General features: G+C 44.2%; 2 protein-coding genes across 12 annotated transcripts in view; one reads left to right on the top strand and one right to left on the bottom strand.

The window, feature by feature from the left end:
• Positions 1-20,356, top strand: part of LOC140702826 (uncharacterized) — a 72,081-nt gene that overhangs the window by 30,796 nt on the left and 20,929 nt on the right. For 6 of the 8 annotated variants that reach the window (XR_013539420.1, XR_013539417.1, XR_013539418.1 and 3 more), the window contains one exon: positions 18,176-18,267. The exons of the other annotated variants lie outside the window; for them this stretch is intronic. Coding sequence is in view for 1 of the 6 variants with exons in the window: in XM_078382207.1 (XP_078238333.1) it covers positions 18,176-18,267 (92 nt within the window). In the remaining 5 variants the exon portion in view is untranslated. The remainder of the gene's footprint in view (positions 1-18,175; positions 18,268-20,356) is intronic. 8 annotated transcript variants of the gene reach the window in all.
• The window catches only part of CGN (cingulin), a 57,988-nt gene that overhangs the window by 29,091 nt on the left and 8,541 nt on the right, over positions 1-20,356 (bottom strand). Inside the window, exons 1-8 of one of the 4 annotated variants that reach the window (XM_078382201.1) lie at positions 16,291-16,393; positions 6,858-8,122; positions 5,086-5,186; positions 4,028-4,097; positions 2,707-2,805; positions 2,123-2,277; positions 1,780-1,921; positions 940-1,152 (exon numbers count right to left, since the gene is read on the bottom strand). In XM_078382201.1, the coding sequence (XP_078238327.1) occupies positions 940-1,152; positions 1,780-1,921; positions 2,123-2,277; positions 2,707-2,805; positions 4,028-4,097; positions 5,086-5,186; positions 6,858-8,122; positions 16,291-16,369 (2,124 nt within the window). In that variant the 5' untranslated portion in view covers positions 16,370-16,393. Of the gene's footprint in view, positions 1-939; positions 1,153-1,779; positions 1,922-2,122; positions 2,278-2,706; positions 2,806-4,027; positions 4,098-5,085; positions 5,187-6,857; positions 8,123-16,290; positions 16,394-20,356 lie in introns of those variants that run through there. The other 3 variants (XM_072984170.2, XM_078382202.1, XM_072984171.2) reach the window with 3 other exon arrangements.

Below are 20,356 nucleotides of genomic sequence, written 5' to 3'. Positions count from 1 at the left end.
GTAGGATCTGGTGAGGGCCAAGTAATTTCCTAAGCACCACATAACTGGGGACAGCTGGGTGTGTGTGTGAGGCAACAATGTGTTTCCAACTCTTCTGTGGGACCTTAGTGGTTTGCGAGTAATAGCTACACAGTTGTTTAGCTTTTAAGCCGCAATAGAGTGTTCAGATTATAGATGAGAAAAGCTCCTTCTTTGGACTACAACTTCCAAATTCCCCAGGCAGTATGGCTGCTAGCAAGAAGATTTTGCGGGATGTTTGTAAAAACATAGTGGCACTGACTTGAACAGGAACATTCAAGGGCTGCCTCCGACTGAGTGAGACCCTTGGTTCATCTAGCTCAGGACTGACTGACCTAGGAGATTCTCCAGATGTTGTTGGATTCAACACCCCAGAAGCTCCTGCCAGCATTGGCAGTGGTTAGTTTCTGTAAGTTGTTCTCTGACAACATCTAAGGTTGGGAATCATTAGTCTACCCTGATTGGCAGCAGTAGCTCTCCAGGTAAAGTAATCCTGAGTTCATCTTTTCAGACTGTAGGTGAGAAGCTAATTAATAAAATGTTCCTTCCAGTGCTTTGAAATGTTGCTGTTTAGGGCAACTGCTCCAAGAATCTCCAGCCATGAGAATTCTGGGAGGTTTAGTTTAAAGCAGTACCATTTCCATGTTCTGTTTCCCCCATCCCTCCACTCAAACAAGCATGCCAAGGCAGAGTGTAAGGCTAGAACCTGTCTTCCTGCTGTGCTAGTGTTCTGTGTGCAAGGAACTCTTTTGGTGCAAAACAGAGAATCCCATCATAAGAAACAAACATCACAAGTGAAAAATTGCACAGTGTGGAAAAAATTTCATCCCTCTCCAGTGCTACCTGCTGTTTTCTCAGCCCTAATTTTGTAAGTGCCTCTGAGGAACCACACCAGCTCATACTGAAAATTTATTTGTTCACCTGTGACACATTTTCCATATTACGCCTCAGTTGCTCCATGTCTTGCTGGTATTCCTGCCGGACACGATCCAGCTCCTTGTCGTGGTTGGCCACCTCTTCCTTCAGGGCCCCTTTCAGAGCTGTGAGCTCCCGTTCTCGTTGGCGCAGCTGTTCCTCTTGCTTCTGCTTCGCCCTCAAGATTTCTTCCAGCTCCTCTCTGGTTTCCAGCAACTCCTAGAGAAAGAGCAAGGAGCCTTGAATCAACTTGCAGTGAAAAGTTTAAGTCTCGCTGCCTTCCTTGTAAGATAGTGCCCTATATGATTCTGTAATACAAAGATGTGCAGCCTAGAGGCTGAAGAAAATCTCTCAATTCTGGGGCAGTGGGCACTGAAATATAATACATGTTGAGGTGAAAATCGTGAACTTCACATTTAAGCTGCTCCTGTAAAGAAAAAGTGAAGGAAGGGGAGAAGAGTCCCTTGAAACTAGAAACTGGGATAAGTTGAACAGCATGAGATTGAACAGCATGAGGTTGAAGATAAACAGAAAGAAGATAGTTCATATAAGTACAGAGACAGAGTGTAAATTTGATATCATGAGATGAGATGGTAGCCCAACCTAGACAGCATTACATAAAGAACAAAGCTACCATAATGGACTAGTCCTGATGGTGATGTATCACCTCCAATGCTACAACTAATGCACCACTCAGTACCAGCTCCTGGGGAACACATGGGGGTGTTGCTACCCTCATGTCTTGCTTTGCAAACTTCCTTTGGAGCATCTGATTAACCACTATAATACAGTGTGACTCAAAAGGCCTTTGAACTGATCCAGCCGGGCCCTCCTTCAGGCACTTACTTTCAGCAACTCCTCCCTGTCCGGAGTGCCTCCCATCGGCTCTCGGAATCGATCAAGCGCTTCCTGCATTTCTGTCAGCTGCTCTTCCAAGTCAGTCAGCTTGGATTCTGTTTGTTCCTTGATTGCTTTCACTTCTTTAAGCCTAAAAGTGTTATTTAATACCAGAGTAACAAAAGATAAAGAAATAATGCTTATAACAAATTTATGAATTAAACAGACATGCTGTGACTTAATCTCGGTTTGACTTGGGCTCATATCCAGTAGTGGTATAATGCCCAGGAAACTTTTTTCTGCCTTTTGGAAGGAAGAACAGGGCTTTGTCCCTAAACAGACATAAACTTACTCCTCCAATCTGCTATGGAGTTCTTGGCTCTTCTTTTCAAAGGCCTCCCTGAGTCGCTGACACTCCTCTTCTGATTCCTCCAGGCGGATCTCTAGCGTGCGAGGGCTACCATTTTGGCGGCTATCATGTGAGACTTCCAACCTCTGACGGAGCTGCTTTGTTGTTGTTTCAATATGGAAGAAAAAAATGACGAGAGAAATAAAAGGTCTCAGCATATCTATTATTAGAATCCAAGAATGATACAAGAAATAGCGTTATTCATATTCTCAGGGATGGGAATAGGAAGAATCCAGCCCAGATAATCTGAGCATAATAAGATTATATTTCAGAAGTAACCGTGTCTAGTCACTTTCAAAGCTACCTTTTAGGGCATTTCTAGCCATTTTTAGAGGCACATGGTTGAGAATATCGGTTTTGGGACATGGAAGATCCAAATTCAATCCCTCACAGGGCTGTGAAACTTACTTGATGACTATGGACCAGCTATAAAGTGAGGAGTGTGAGAGCCACATATATAGCTATGCAAGATGGGATGCAAACATAGCAGTTAAATAACATGTAAGGAAAAAAGACTCCAAGGCCACCTTTGTTTGCTCATCTAGTTTCGTCTGCAGCTCGCTGACCTTCTGCTTCAGTTCATTTGCTTTAGCCACGGATTCTCTTGACTCTGCCGGAGGGACAGCCTGCATCCAGCAACAAACCCAGCACACACAGAGAAATTCAAATCGCATCTAATGAGAACATACCGTTAGTCCTGCTGACTTCAGTGACTCTTCCATCGCATGACTGTCATTTTACAACCCCTGTTCAAACAACCCCACAGGAAAAGAAATCCCAGGAAAGTCCTGCGTCTCTTTTATCAAGATTCTGACCCATAAAATGAGTAACTAAAATAATGAAAACTCATTCAAAACAATTCCATTAAAAACTAAGGTTAACTCTGGAACATAACTAGATAAGCATTTGACATTCATTTGGCAGCAAAAATATTCAAAATTCGGAGAGTCTGGATTATCTCAATTATCTCTGTTCGACGTAAAAGGCCCTCCTCAGTGCAAGCAAATGAACCTCACGAGGAGCTCATGCATTGTGAGGGAGTACAGTGGCTGACCATTATTGGAGCCAGGATGTTAGGTCCAGAGAGCCTTTGCTCTTAAAATTCAGCAGGCTCTTCTTCTTAAAGAAAAGAGTGGGATTAAGAATGTGGCGTGATCCACAAGAGAGGACAAAAAGCAGCAAGGACAGTCGGAACCCAAAGCTAAAATAGAAGGGAGAACAACTGACCAATCAGTTGCCTTCTCTCTCTCTCTCTCTCTGCTCCACCCCCTCAGACCTCACATACCCAGATTTTAGCTTCCACTTGTTCTGATTTTGAGAAGGGGGGCACGTTTATCTCTCTTGTCTTTCTCTCTGTGTGAGAAAGAAGCATCTTGCTTACACCAATGGCCTACAGTGTCCCTCCCACTGGAGTTTCTGTTTGGCCCTGAGCAGCCAAGCTCTGCAGAATGCCAGTTTCAATTGATTACAACAGAAAGATTCCTGTCATCTCTGCCTAAAACAAAATTGGATGGGAAGGAGGAAAGGATAGAAGGTATGTGCAAAAAGTCACTAGAACAGCTCTTTTTAAGAATCGCTAGAAGTGGCAAAGAGAGGGAAAGACATAGGGAGAGGACTGTAAGGAAAAAAAAGCATTTTGGCTTCTTATGAAAATGTGCCAACCGGGCCCTCCAGCTTGTTCTCAAAAGAAACCCTGGAGTATCAATAGTCAGACAAGATTAAAGGAGGCTCCACATGAATTGTTCTGAAAGCAGATGGCAAGAGTTCTGGAAACGGCAGTACCTCCTCTATCAGAGAAAAAAAAATCACAGATCTCACTTATGTTGCACATCTCATCACAAGACTTACAGATAGAGCTTTGATTTTCTCAAAGATAAGGTTGGTTTTCCTCTTCACTGTGGCATCACTTTCCATGCTTCTGAAAAGTGACAAAACAGATCAACTTAGTTTATAATCAACTGCAGAGGGTGTATATCTACATCAGTTTGTTAATACACTTCAAAAATCTCTGATTGCCATGTGATTTAAACCAGCAGCTGGTTTAAAGACTGTGCTGTGAGCTACTAAGCGTGAAGATCAGCCCCGTGGGAGAAGCATGCTGGAAAGACAACTGCCCAGTATACTCCTGCAACATGTGGCTACAGGAAACTGTTGGGTTGTTAAATAAAAGAGGAAGATAAGAATTAATAGAAGAAGATGAGGAGGAAGCTATCCTAATAGCTAAAAGGACCCTCCATATACAGTAACAGTTTATCGTTCAGTATTGCCAAGGACAATACCCTGTGCCTGATCTGCTGGTTTTCTGGAGACATCATAATGGGAGGCAGGAAGTTAGACTAGATGGAGTAGGGGAAGGAAGAACTTTCCCTGGGAACCAAACACTGATTTTGGAAGTTTTGTGGTTTTCATTCCAGCAGCAGGCAGTGCTAATGGCATGACGTTGAGCCAAGCAAAGGGTGGGTGTATGCAGAAGTCCACTCCAGAGGAAGTTCCTCTACAACTAATGTCAAGCTTACAAAGCACGAGTAAGACAGTGCTTTCAAGCATGCAAGACACATACTGACTTTCTGCAGCATATTTAAAATTTAAATGCCTTAGACCTTCAGATCTCCCACTGCTGATTTATGGTCAGAATAGTAGATGTCGGAGGATTGGATAGGAAATCCCTGAAGGCCACAGCTAGGATAAGGACCAAAGATTCCCCATGCCAGGACTGGTAGAACCCAACACAGTTCTGTCTGTGGTCTTTATTAACAAACAAAGTTTTTGAAAGAATTCTTCAATCATGGACACCAGAGTTCTTTAAATGGTGCACAGTTTACCCCGATACCAGTATGCAATGAGATGCATCAATCATTGCAAGCTAAAATCCACAGAAGGGGCAGCTGCAGTACTTCAACACTCACCCATCCTTCAGGATGTTGTAGATCAACTCCTTCATGTACTCACTACTTCCAGGCTGAGACACCTCCTGCTGGTCTTTCAGAAGGTCTGGAGTAGACTTTAACTGTAAGAAACAGCCCAAAGGTGAGCCAGAGCTGTTGACTTGGGGGTAGCCTAGGAATCCAAATGTCCAGTTCAAATAAATCAGTTCAGGGGGATTCTGGGAGTTGTAGTCCAAAAAAAAGTAACACTCCCAACATGTGGAGAAGGTCATAGGAGGCAAAAAGGGACAAAGAGTCTGACCTTACTTGAGGTTGTTTCCTTTGAAATCCACTATAAAGCAATAGAAATAAAATTATCCTGATGTAACAGGATACAATTTTTTTTTCATGGAGTGAGGTCTGAAATACTTTCTAATCCCAATGGAGTTTCAGTGTACTTAGAATTAACTGTAATGTTAGCATTGTGATTAGGATTAGTAGGATGCATAAAATATACATACCATGTATTTCCTTGTATATCACTTATGATTCTTGTGCAAGCAAACAGAATGGGATTGATGGATTGATCGAGTGTTCCAGTATATTATATTGGCTTGAACAAAAAAGTACCCCAATTACAAAATGCACTAGATTTGCTGAGACAATGTTTGCCCATCTGGTGTTCGTCTGTTAAAGAACTGGGCATGTTAGTGATGGAACCCTTACAATTTTTAGGGTGACTATGTCACAGAATACCTATACTGCAGTTCTCACATTGTATGGATTCTGCAAGAAAATGTGACTCTGGAAGACAAAAGTATCTTCAGAGGAAAATACCCTGCCCTGAGCTGGTGCACGCAGGTTAACATATTCCAAAGTCTGGGAAACAAGTCTCTTCCTGCTAGAGGAGGAAGCACTGGGATGATGCTAAGATGCCAGACACACAAATACACACACCCCAGAACAGGCAAGGAGGCATTGTACGTGTCATCTTTCCATGCCAGAAGGACACTGGATATTCCAGCAATCTCATTCACTATGCTATTCTGGGCTTATGTTGTTCTGTGTTGGCTCTGCCAGATCTCTCTCCACCCCACCCCAAACTCTTTTGTGTTTGCTGACATCTTACGAGAAGAACAGTGTAATCTGGTGGCAAAGAGGGATCTGACAAATTGCTTTAAAAAGTAGGAGCAGATGAGCTGCTGGCTCAACAAGTGGCGTGGCAGATTTTCCATGCCATTTGTCACATCACAAAAGTGACTGACAATAGGCCTCCTGCCAATAATGATGGCTGCAACCCAATTACAGAAAGCTTAAATTGATTAAAGAAAGGTGTTTTAGCCAAGGAATTGAATCCATTAGGAACTATATGGGGCTTGGGCCAGTATTTTTAGAGCAAGGAACACACCATCTTTATTTTCAGACAGTGCACAAGCATGAATGTAACACAGACACTCCTTCCTAGTGGGAAAAAATGGGCTCAAACGCCTCTGAGGATGCATCTGCCAAGAGGAATCTGCTATAAGCAGTCATATTAAAAAGTAATATGTTCATATACAAACTCATGTTTGTATACACACCTATGCAGGGTAGACACACATGTACATCTTTTCATAGATTGCTTCTTTTAAAAACCTGAATAATCTTACTTGATTACTATGACAGTCCTACCAATAAACTGCCACACCCTCAGCTGACATCCTGCATCCCTCTTTTATGTAACTCTGGGCCAAGAAGATCCTGGGATACGAGGACGAGAGAATGATATGGAGAAGCCCACACAAATCTGGCCATGAGATACTACAGGGTATTACCTGCAGGTCTGACTCTACTTTTCTTGGTTGCTTCTCCACTCTCTGCTCTTCCAGGCTCTTGTTGACCCAGTCCCGGGTCAGTTTTGATTTATCCAGTCCATTCTCCTTTAACTGTGGCTCAATGTCCCTAGGGAGGCTTCTGCTTCCCAGGAGGTTGGCTGAGGTGGGCTGCTTCGCTGCTGAGGTGTTTGCTCCTTCTCCAAAAATCCCCTGAAGCTCATTGTTCCTCAGCTCCCGGCTGTCAGCTGTGTCGTGATATGCCGCCCTCCCATCAAGGCTCTGTGAGCGCTTCCGGTCCTCTAGGGAGATGCGACTTCTTCGAGATGCTCTTCCTCTGTGCTGGGCTTTCCCATCGAACTTGTTTATCAGCGAGTCCACTGAGGACAAAGGCTTTGTGTCAATGTCACTACCACCCGTATTAGTTGTTTGGCCAGGCTCAGCTGAGTCAGAGTCTGAGGGCAGCGACTTACGGACAGGCCTCAGACCAGAGATGCTGCCAGCATCCTCCTGAGAGCTAGGCAGTCTGCGGCCAGCAAGATTCATCAAGCTAGTGCTCCTCGCGGTGGCTCCTGAAGATAGAGCCTGAGAAACATTTGTCGGTTGAGTCCTAGAGGAGTTCGGTTCTGGAGGTTCATCTGGCTCAGTGCTGAGCAAGGAGCCATAAGACTGAGTCCGCCGCAGTTGCTCCCCCAAAGCCTTCTTTTTGGGAAGTGTCCGACAACCACTCTGAGCAGGAGAGGCAGCATTGCTCCGCGACAAGTGAGCTCCATCCAAGCTATCTGTTTTTGGCACCCGCTGCCTCGAGACTTGCTCCTCATCTGATGTGCTATATTGGGAGCTGTATAGAGAGGGTTTCATGCCATACGGATTCTCCGGAAGGTCAGAATCTGAGCTGATGGACCCTGAGGCATCCTTAGATGATGACGCAGCTCCAGGGGAACCTGGAAAGGTCTCTTCGAGTGGCTGGCTCCGGGACGGCATACCATATTTGCTCTCGCCTTTGATCTGCACCCCAAAAGAGTCCCCTCCTTTCTCGCCACTATTGAGGACTACAAAGGGCTGTCCGTCAATGCCCTGGACCCGCACTGCCACCCCATAGGAGCCCGGCTTAGAGGTTTTGGAGCGTAGCTTCTGGGGCTTCCTGGGCTCTTTGAGGTCATTAATGAATCTGATCTGGACTCCATAGTCTATAGGGCTGTGCTTCTCAACCGTAGTGCCATTCATGTGGTGGTCCATTTCCCACAGGTCTGGAGTCTTAAAGGATCCTGCAAAAGGGAGATGAAGAACACAAATTCACGGTAAAGACACTGAATTGAAAAGTCAAAAGCTACTCATTTCATCCAAAGCATACTTGCCTCTGCTGAGGTGAGCTGCACTCCACAAAGACTGATGCCAAGTAGAACTTGTTATTCTTAAAGTGGCTACATGGGACTCTTTGTCGCATTTGTCACAATATATTGATACAGCAATATCACACAAAACTACTTCTCACTGTATAGTTTTCATCATTTTTCTTTGATGGCTGTGACCGAAAACCACATAAGCATTCAGTGTGGATACAGAACAAAAACATTGAAATCAGATGGTTGAAAGGTAGCAACATGAATCCCTTCAGAAGACTGAACAAGTGGGACCAAGCTCTCAAGGTTCAACACAAGGCTTAGGACTGTGCTATCCGGGGGCTCCCTGGAGAATCTTTGGTGTTGCAGAGGCAGATTCAGATGTTGCTAAATCACATGGGTGACTAGGGTTGCCAGGTGTGAGGACACCAGCTGAAGTCTCCATGGACTGCTGTGTTTAGATGAATCTCATGGCAAAAGGCACTGGAAAAGGAAAAGGTTTGGGGAAAGGGAAAGGCCTGGGCACCCATTTCCATCCATTCCAACTGGCATTGGGGCCTACTGGCTCAGCACAGAGATCCTTGTATGTGTGTTGCACTTGTGGAACATCAGCACATAAAAAGCAAAGGAAGACGACTGGGGAGAGAGCCAGAGCGTGCATGCACTTGGGTCCGTTGTTCCACTTGGAGCAAGGCTGGGAATCAAGCCAGACAGGAGCCCCAAATGGGACTCAGACTGTGGGCCCTAAAAGAAAGGATGTTCGCAGCTTCTATATCCCATCTTCCTGTTCAAAACAACACTTCAAAGAGGCTTGGAAAAGTTGTGTAACACAAGCAGAGCCAAGTAATAGTTCACTATAAAAGACAACCATGCACACAGACACACATCTAAAATAAATCTACATCCATTTATTTCCGTTCTGACGCAGAGGCGCCAAGTCTGCACTTTAGCCTCCACAACACGCCTGGCTGGCAACTCCCTTTCCACAAGAGAGGGAAAATATGCAAACAGTCCTTATCAAGCCAAAACACGATGGGATGTAGTTGCAAACGCTTTCATTCAAAACCATTACTTCTGGAACTGTCTGCTAGCAAGAATGCAAAGAGGGCAACAACATGCAGTGGAGAGGAGTGGCTCTGGAACCAGTCGATTTTGGTTTGGTTTTAACAACATCCACTGAGACTACAATCTCTCACTTGCCTGTGGCCAGCATGGAAATCGGAGAGCCAGTGTTGTACAGTGAAACTTGGCTGGTCCAAGTTCTAGTGCTCACGGAGCCCTAAAACTCACTGGGAGTCCTTGTCCCTGCCACTTCCAATCAACTTATCTTGCATGGTAATTGTACGGATAAAATACCAAGAGAGTGAGCCGTTATATGATTGCATATCTTTAACCCATTGGGAAAGGCATACAAGTATTGCTCATAAATAATGAAATTAAACAGAAAAACCCTTAAAAACAAACTTAGACCTGCTGGCTCAAACCAAAGGCTCACCTATTTGGATAAGGATTCTCTTTCCCACAGTGGCCAACCTCCTGTCTCTGGTCAACCCCAAAGCAGCAATTCTGTCCCACTGCTGTTCCACCACAACTAGATATTCAAAAGTGACCGATTTTGGGTCCTGGAAGGAGCATACGGCCACAGATGGCTTCATTCTTCTGGAAACTGTCCAGCTTTCCTTTAAAGTCATCAAAACTGATGCCTTTGTTGCAAATTCTTGTGGCAATGAAATCCACAGTTTAGCCAGGTCACCTTGCAAGGAACTGCATTTTATTCGTCCCAAATCAATTTCACGGAATGATTCCAAGTTTCAGTATTATGAGAGAGAAAATTTTGCCCTACCTTTTCTCCCTACCATGTATTGCTTTCATAATCTGTCATGCTTCCTCTTTTTTGCCTTGAAGCTCCAAATGTTAAAAAACCTTTTCTTCATTAAGACAGTTTCTTCTCCAGCCACTAGAAAGTTTTGTCTGCCCTCTTCTTGCCCCTTTTCCTGATTGCCCAATATCTTTTTTGATTTGCTAGTGATCAGTATTTCAATGGTGGCCACCCAAGACCTCTTACTCAGTCTGACAATTTAACAGTGGCTACTATCCCCTTCACGGATTTCTGCCTTGTCATGGCGAAGGGACTTGAGTAATTCAGAGATGCTATGGGCTATGCTGTGCAGGGACACCCAAGACAGAAAGGTCGTAGTAAAGAGTTCTGACTAAACGCGATTCACCTGGAGCAGGAACTGGCAAGCCACTCCACTTCTTTGCCAAGAAAACTATGGACAGAAACAAAAGGCTAAAAGATATGACGATGGAAGATGAGCCCCTCAGATTGGGAGGCATCCAACATGCTACTAAGGAAGAGCGGAGGACAAGGTCAAGTAGCTCCAGAGCTAATGAAGTGGTTGGGCCAAAGCCGAAAGGACACCCAGCTGTGGACGTGCCTGGAAGTGAAAGGAAAGTCCGATGCTGCAAAGAAAAATACTGCATAGGAACCTGGAATGTAAGCTCTGTGAACCTTGGTAAGCTGGATGTGGTCAAACAGGGGATGGTAATAATCAACATTGACATCCTGGGTGTCAGTGAACTAAAATGGACGGGAATGGGCGAATTCAATTCACACAATTATCATACCTACTATTGTGGGCAAGAATCCTGTAGAAGAAATGGAGTAGCCCGCATAGTCAACAAAAGAGTGGGAAAAGCTGTAATGGGATACAATCTCAAAAATGATAGAATGATTTCAATACGAATCCAAGGCAGATCTTTCAACATCACAGTAATCCAAGTTTATGCACCAACCACCAATGCTGAAGAGGTTGAAATTGATCAATTCTATGAAGATTTACAACACCTAGAACGGACACCAAAGAAATATGTTCTTCTCATTATAGGGGATTGGAATGCTAAAGTATAGGGAGTCAAGAGATAAAATGAACAACAGGTAAATTTGGCCTTGGAAAAAACGAAGCAGGGCAAAGGCTAATAAAGTTTTTTCAGGAGAACAAGTTGGTCATCACAAACACTCTTTTCCAACAACACACGAGGCGACTAAACATGGAAATCACCAGATGGGCAATACTGAAATCAGATTGATTATATTCTCTGCAACCAAAGATGGAGAAGCTCTATATAGTCAGCAAAAACAAGACCTGGAGCTGATTGTGGCTCTAATCATCAGCTTCATATAGCAAAACTCAAGCTTAAACTGAAGAAAGTAGGAAAAACCACTAGGCTAGTCATGTATAATCTAAACCAAATCCCTTATGAATGCACAGTGGAAGTGAAGAACAGATGTAAGGAACTCAATTTGGTGGACAGAGTGCCCGAAGAACTATGGATCGAGGCTTGTAACATTGTACAGGAGACAGCAACAAAAACCATCGCAAAGAAAAGGAAATGCAAGAAAGCAAAGTGGCTGTGTAACGAGGCCGTACAAATAGCAGAGAAGAGAAGAGAAACAAAATGCAAGGGAGATAAGGAAAGTTACAGAAAATGGAATGCAGACTTCCAAAGAATAGCAAGGAGAGACAAGAGGGCCTTCTTAAATGAACAGTGCAAAGATATAGAGGAAAAGCATAGAAAGGGAAAACCTACTATGATCTGTTCAAGAAAATTGGAGATACTAAAGGAACATTTTGTGCAAAGATGGACATGATAAAGGACAAAAATGGCAGGGACCTCAAAGAAGCAGAAGACATCAAGAAGAGGTGGCAAGAATACACAGAGGACTTATACCAGAAAGATCTGGATGTCCCGGGCAACCCAGATAGTGTGGTTGCTGACCTTGAGCCAGATATCCTGGAGAGTGAAGTCAAGTGGGCCTTAGAAAGCTTGGCTAACAACAAGGCCAGTGGAGGTGATGGCATTCCAGTTGAACTATTTACAGTCTTAAAAGATGATGCTGTTAAGGTGCTACACTCAATATGCCAGCATTTTTTGAAAACTCAGCAGTGGCCGGATGATTGGAAAAGATCAGTCTACATTGCAATCCCAAAGAAGGGCAATGCCAAAGAATGTTTCAACTACCGTACAATTGCACTTATTTCACACACTAGCAAAGTTATGCTCACAATCCTACAAGGTAGGCCTCAGCAGTACGTGGACCAAGAACTCCCAGAAGTACAAGCTGGATTTCGAAGGGGCAGAGGAACTACAGACCAAATTGCTAACAAGCACTGGATTATGGAGAAAGCCAGAGAGTTCCAGAAAAACATCTACTTCTGCTTCATTGACTACGCAAAAGCCATTGACTGTGTGGACCACAGCAAACTATGGCAAGTCCTTGAAGAAATGGGAGTACCTGACCACTTATCTATCCCCTGAGAAATCTATATGTGGGACAGGATGCAACAGTGAGAACTGGATATGGAACAAGTGATTGGTTCAGAATTGGGCAAGGAGTACGACAAGGCTGTATATTGTGTCCCTGCTTATTTAACTTATATGCAGAATACATCATGCGAAAGGCAGAACTGGATGAATCCCAAGCCAGAATTAAGATTGCCAGAAGAAATATCAACAACCTCCGATATGCAGATGATACCACTCTGATGACAGAAAGTGAGGAATTAAAGAACCTCTTAATGAAGGTGAAAGAGGAGAGCGCACCTCCTGGCAAATAGAAGGAGAAGAGATGGAGGTAGTGACCGATTTTACTTTCCTGGGCTCCATGATCATTGCAGATGGTGACAGCAGCCACAAAATTAAAGGATGCCTGCTTCTGGGGAAGAAAGCAATGACAAACCTAGACAGCGTCTTAAAAAGCAGAGACATCACCTTGCCGACAAAGGTCTGCATAGTCAAAGCTATGGTTTTTCCATTAGCGATGTATGGAAGTAAGAGCTGGACCATAAAGAAGGCTGACTGCCGAAGAATTGATGTTTTTGAATTGTGGTACTGGAGGAGACTCTTGAGAGTCCCCTGGACTGCAAGGAGAACAAACCTATCCGTTCTAAAGGAAATCAACCCTGAGTGCTCACTGGGAGGACAGATCCTGAAGCTGAGGCTCCGATACTTTGGCCATCTGATGAGAAGAGAAGACTGCCTGGAAAAGCCCCTGATTTTGGGAAAGTGTGAAGGCAAGAGGAGAAGGGGACGCCAGAGGACGAGATGGTTGGACAGTATCATCGATGTGACCAACATGAATTTGATCCAACTCCGGGCGGCAGCGGAAGAGAGGAGGGCCTGATGTGCTCTGGTCCATGGAGTCACAAAGAGTTGGACACAACAACTAAACAACAACACTATTAGGAGACGTATGGATTAGTTAGCCAGATGTCCTTCTTTTAAGGAGATGAAAGAGAAAGCTCGACTACTACAAAATCACAAGTTTTGACTAGAAGAAGCAAGCAAGGACCATTTTCCAAAAGACAGGTAGTCAAGCCAAATTGCTTACTAGGGATTTGCTTAGCAGAGATTAATGCTCAAGCCCACCATTTCTCCCACATACTACAGCCTGGCAACCCCAGATATTTTGAACTGAATGTCAATCCATCCCTGATCGCAAGACCTCCTATCTGAAAGACTATATATACTTGCAAACAAAGAGGATTTTGAATCTATGTGTAATTGCGGAGCACAACGAGGCATAACAAGAGGCACCTCACAAACATAATGAGTGAGCGAGCAGGCACAGGAATGCCTGGCCTTGCATAACTTGTTTTACATATCCAGAGGGGGCCTTGGGAAGAAAATCAGGATGACAACAAGCTTAGCTGGACGGTAATAATATTAAGAGTAATAATTGCAGGATTCTTAAGACCAGTTTGCACTGAATGGCCAAGCCTGCCAACTCTTGCCTTTAATGAACACCAGAAACTCTGAAAGTGAGATGTGGGCCTCTAAGCCAGCCTAACCACGATGACAAGTTACAGATCCACAAGAATTCTGAAGTTGCTTGCCAGTCCAAACATAACAGTTCAGCTCTCTCGGGACATTTTAATTGCTGGGACACACTTGTAAAGCATTAGCTTATTATATACAGAAGTTTCTAGGTTCAATCCCTGGGCATGTTCAGACGTATCTCAGAAGAAAAAGACTACCACTGGAATCGCTGGGAAAGAAGCTTTGTATCATTTGGTGGGTCAAAAGATAGCAGCTTCTTACATAGACAGGGAACCCACCCAAAACCAGATTTGCAAGATATTCCCTCCCTTCTCAGCAGCAGTCAAAATTTCACTCATTGTTATGGGAGTTGCCGTTTAATAGCATGTTCTGAAGTGACAGGTAAACTGCTTACATTTGTGTGGCCAGGTAATGTATACGTCACACATGGTCCATGGCCCCCACCAATTGCCAAGGACATACACACAACAAACAAACACAGTGCTGGAGCTCACAAGGATTTATGGCATTTGCCCTTGACAACAATGATGGACCTGCGGTTGACAAGTTGGGGACCAGTCTCTTCTCCAGCTATCTTACCAATGGTAATCTGTAAAAACCTAACATCAATCCTCCTAGCCCAGCACAAAATTTTCTAATTGCCTTTCCAAATGTAACCAAGAGAGGGGTCTCCTCATCGAAGAATTGCTAAACATTCAGCATCATATGAGGGAGCACAACCTTTTTGGGGAATCTCGTGTCCTTACTTAGCCTTCCTGAGCACAGCATCATATGTACATGTACAACATGTAGCATCATCCCAAGGCACCATGGAAGTTACAGCCTAGCATATTTGCAGGACATGGAAGTTGCAGAAGTATTACACGTGAAAAAGAAGAAATGTAACGAACCTCTAACATTTTCCCCCTTACTTACATTCACACCAGCACCATAAAACTATCAAAGTAATTCTCAACTATCATCCTAACAACCCTGGAATATAGGACATCACCATCTACCTCATCTTGCAGGTGACAAGCCTCCCAAGTCTAAGAGAGAGTGGCTCTGCTAATACCACATAGTGAACCTCCGTCTCAGATGGAAGAAGATTTGGACATAATCATACTGGACCAAAAGTACCACTAGCTGTTTCCAGATGCCTTCAGGAAGCCACTAAGGTGGGACAGGAAGCTTAACACCACCCACAGTCTCCCCCTAGCATTTCAAGATACACTGTTCCTGAACATAAAGGCTTTCTTTAGCATTTACAGGTAATGCCACTGCTTCCAGTCATCTCTCCAGTGTTCAAAGAAAGAGAAAAGCAAATAAGAAGCCATACAAACTAGCAGGAATAATTCCCACATCTCAAAGCAATAGATTCCGTAATTATTTTGTTGCATGATTTCAGTCTGTCTTGAATCCCCAGCTGAGCACTTCGCTGGATACTAGGCAAAAAGGAAGGAGGAAAAAAGTCTCTGCATATACCATTCATCATTTTTAAAAGAAAATTTGTTTTTACATCCTATCCCCTTATTGCTTCCCAGGGAAACCTCCTGGCTCACATTGTTAGCTGCCAGGGCAACTCACATGTTCCCTTATGCTCAGCTTCATGCAGCTGCTATGATTAAAAATAAGGAAGTATAGTAGAGATACTTCCAGTCTGGAAATGGGTTATGTTAGAACTCTTTTGAATGCACGAAAGTCGCAGACAAAGAGTGGATTGTTCTCATAATGAGGAAGTAAATGCCAGATACTCCAGTGCAATCACCCTTGTTCCGAACCAGCTCCCAGAATGAATTAGTGGCGGGTGATCCGGGCCTGAAAAGAGCATCAATTAGAAGACTGAGCAGTGTCAGCAGGAGACAGGCAAGTGGAACCTTACAGGAAACTAGAGGGAGGACTGGGGGATGAGGAAGAGAGGCAGAGCAAGCAAGAAGAATAAAAGGGGGTGCATTTGTGGGCATATTTCAAGATTGAAAACAAGAAAATCCAACGAAAAGTGCCCATGAGCCTCAGATAAAAATCAACTATGGCAAAACTGGCCACCCAGATCTGCCCCCTTCTCATGGCCCAGTGGCATAATGCTGCATACTCACTGCGACTAGAGCACAGGAAACTGGATGACCTAGTGTGCATGCATGATGTTGTGTGTCCAGAGAGGAAATCAGTCAATAAAACCATTTAAAAAAAAAAAGAATTGTACTAAGCTACAGCATGAGATGGCATCTGGCATGACAAAGGAGTGACAGAACTTTGCCAGCTCAAAGACTCACTTGCATCCACACAGACATTTTGAGCGCAAGGTGATGCAACGGCAGCTTGGCGGCACATGGCCGGGCTGCATCGTGGCATCTGTTCCGCGGCAATGGAGGAGCCAAGAGTCACTACCACCGACCGGCTCCTTCCCTGCGGCAGGCTCCGGACAGATCTGGGCAAGGTTTCTGGCAATGGAAAACCTGCTGGGGAGGAAGTGAGACGTCCTTGAGCTAATGGGCAGCTGAAACGTTTGCTTCCCTCCTCCCTCCCCCTCCCTCCCGTATGCCTCCTCTGTTCGAAACCCGGCTTCCAAAGGTTTTTGAGCTGCCAAGAAGGAAATAAGAAAAGAAGGCGGTGGCAGAAGGCGGTAGCACAAAAAAGATCTTCTCCTACCTCTGGATCCGCAGACCGCAGACGGCATCAGAAGCTGCTGGGACAAAGAGTGGAAGATGCTATGAATGGAAGAGGCAGGAGGGATGAGGGGGAGGGGGAGGGAGGGAGGGTGGTATACGGCCAGTTACATGGATGCAGAATTCATATGCCTGGTAACTAACAGGAATGGGTGTACAGAGTAAGGGGCTTGATGACAGATTAGGAAAGGAAGAAGAGGAAGGTAGGAGGGATCAGGGTGAAAGAGGGTAAAAACAAAGAGAAAGATGTTCAGATCAGGCCTTTTATTGTTCTGGAAGCAGCAGCAAAGTTTCGAGAGCCAAACTGCCTCTTCTATCCTAGACAGTGTGTAACCAGCCAACAGCGCTTTGCTCTGCCCTTCTGCAGAGTTGACCAGAAATGGAAAAGGGGCAGAGTAGAGAAACTGAAACAGAGCTGCCTCTTTTAGGAAGTAGGGAAAAAAGAGGATTAACAGAGCTGAGAGATAAGGCATAAGATAAAATGTCATAAAGTATCCTGCTCAGAAGATAAATGGGGGGGGCAGAGGATTCTTATCTGGAGGGCTGTGGGTTGGGAAGAGAATGCTAGGGTTGGCAGATGAGAAGACACAGTAAATAACAGGGCAAACAGAACTGAAGTCCTTCACAAAACAAACAAACAAACATGATTTTGGAGTCCATTGCTTCAAGCTATAGTCACTGGCTACTGTCTTAGTACTTTCAAAGCAGGATTATTACAAGGTCACGGAGGAAGGCAGATCCATCAATAATAATTTTTAGCCATGGTGGCTGTGTAGAGCCTCTACTTACAGAGGCAGCCTATCTTTGAATAGCAGTTCTGTTAGAAGAGATTAGCAGTAGAACAGGGCCATTATTTTCATACCCTGCTTATGGGCTTCCTGGAGCTATCTGGCTTTTCTCCATCAGAGAATGGACTATACTAACCATATCTTTACTATAAACCAGCAAAATCTGAGGCATAAAAATACCAAGTCCCAAATATAGGGAGGCACCTCATTTGTCAGATTAGCAAATACTTAGTGAGCTTTCAGGTGACAAGGACTTCTATATGACTTTTCTTTCCAAAGCGTGAGTGTCCCAATTCAAAGACAAAATTAAAATTGGGAGCTTGAAGCAAAAGTCACGCACTTAAGCTGATGTTAACACATTACTGTTACATCTGTTAAGCTAAAGGGATCTCCTCTTCCCGAATTTGCTGTTTAAATAAGAATTCTTGTACCCAAAGAAAGAGCCTTGCATGATTTGAAACTTTACCTATTGAGAATGCTCAATTTCAATTAAGAGATGAAAGTTCAAATCCCATATGGGTCATTAATCGCAATGTTGCCATGCATGTGTGTGCTCACATGTACACTGATAGCAGGGAAGGGATTTAACAAATAGCTGCCAAGATTTCGGCCCCAGTAAGAAACCTGCATCTCCTTTATTCATTTGCTTACCCTTCACACATTGAATTAAATCAGGAAATTAAACATTATTTGTTTTTTAAAAGAAAGGAACAGAAGCAATTGTGACAAGGGGGAAGATGTTTGGCTTTTCCATAAATGTCGCTGACGTGGCTGCTAACTTCTCGTTTAGAACAAGGTAAGCAGCTGAGCAGAAGGGCAGCGCTCCTCCTGTTTCCATTCAACAATCGCTGGGCCCGTGCCAACATTGAGTCAGCCAGAGAAGGAGGTGGCAGGTCAGATACCCTGTAGGAAGCTGGCATTTTCTCCCTGGGCCAAGCAAGCAAACAAAGAGGGAAACGGGCGCCAACCCTGCGGCTTTTCAGATTCCCTTTCCCTACCTATTCATTTACCTGGTCAGGTGACCAGTGTACTGTATTTTGGAAGAGCCAGGAAAGTTGGTAAAAACCAACAGCAGTCAGCACAGGAATAAAGGCCCTTAGGAGCCTCACCGCCCACAGCAATAAGGCAGAGGGCTCCTTCCATTTCTTTGGGTTTAACTAGAATCTCTGCAAACTACTGGTGTCTGAAATGGGTGAGATTAAGATGCATGCTCAAAATCAAAGTCACTCCTGACTTAAGGCAGAACAGATCTGCATGTAGCGATCCCAGGAATGCAGGAACACAAGCTGCCTTCGACCACGTCAGATGATCTGGTTCAGTTTCCACTGTGACAGGCACCAGTGGTTCTTGAGCTTTTTAAGACAAGGATTTTTTCCTGGCCCGACCTGAACATGCAGGGGATGCCCTAGCAGCGTTCTGCTCTGCGTGCAAAACTGCTTCAAGCTCCTGCCTTCGGTCTCACTTTAGAGAAAGAAATCAGATCAACATTTAGCTAGCCTTCTTTTTGCTTTCTTTCAAAAAATCAGAAGGCTATTGCATAAAAATCATCAATTTTTCCTAATAGAGTTTCAGATAAATGAAGTTAACATGGTTCAGAAACCGGGGGGGGGGGGGGAGAAGTTGAGAATGAGTGATTTTTATCACTCGCTGGTGCAAGAATTCTAGCAAAAGAGGGTCGACTATGTAAGCTGCCTTCCACCTGTGCAGCTAATCATATGCACCATAGAGGATATACAGGCAAACTGGGCAGAGAAGGCCTAGCAAAATATTTGCACTTCCTTATGGCTAGCCGAGGCAGCTGAATGAATCAGAAAGTGACTCCATCTGAGCCCTGTGGAGCTCAAAGCCTAGGAAATGAGGCCTCTCCCAAGAGAGGAGATAAGAGATCCTGGCCTCCTTACCAATACCATAATCTACAAGCTTGTTATTTCAATCCCCTGTAGATCATTAGGATAATGAGATGAACTCAACACAGACCCATGTAGCCTCTCAGTCTGTGAGTTCATGTTTGGTGGCAGCCTGGTGTTCTTACTGTGGACTGGCCTGCTGCCCAAAACTCCCGTAGAAGAAACTGGTTTTAAAGTTGGCTCTTTAAGAGCTCTCTCTCATTTGTTTTCAAAGGAGGCTGTGTTTTAAAACTGCTGTTTAATTTCTTTTTTTAACATTACCTTTTTGTCTCTTAAAAAAGAAGTACTGTATAACATAATCCTCTTCTTATCACTGTGCCTCTTTCTTCTTAAGACATCTAGGTTATTCCATACCACCATATCCTGTGGCAGTGAATTAATGATTACACACTGCACAGAGAGGTACTTCCTTTTGATCCACAAAGAACACAGATCGGATCAGAACTGGGAAATGTTATTTTTTCAGACTAAAATTCCTGGATTCCTTTAGTCAATGACCATAAAAGATGGATGGCATCCTATGACTTAGAGCAACTGTCCTAGTTCTGAGCCAGATCCCACTGTTTTTCAAGTCCACTATGCAAGCCCCACATTCTAGCTTAGAAAATTCTAATTTCTTGTAAATATCAAGAGACCCACATTTGGAAAAACACAAAATGGACAATCTCCAGGGGTCCTTTTCAGGTCTCCCATTGCCTAAAAGACCTCAGATTTTGCAAAGCAATTCCACTCCAACACATATCCTCTGTAAGGGTGTATGTTTGCCATAGGTACCCCCTTCTGGGACAACCTCTGTTTAAAATCTGCTTGTTAAATCTGCCCAGTCAGACACAGCTATTGATCAAAGGGATTCCAAAAACAGGACATGATCAATGAACCAGATTGGCCTCCCTGGTATCTTCACAAGGTTGGCAGAGGACTGACAGAGGTGGGCTTGTTGTCCGAAATGGCAGGGATATCAAATGGCAGCTGATGGGG

This window comes from Pogona vitticeps, chromosome 15 (assembly GCF_051106095.1).
Source record: "Pogona vitticeps strain Pit_001003342236 chromosome 15, PviZW2.1, whole genome shotgun sequence".
Classification (NCBI taxonomy): domain Eukaryota; kingdom Metazoa; phylum Chordata; class Lepidosauria; order Squamata; family Agamidae; genus Pogona; species Pogona vitticeps.
Note: the sequence above shows the minus strand (reverse complement) of the source record. Positions and strands in the feature narration are given on the sequence as shown.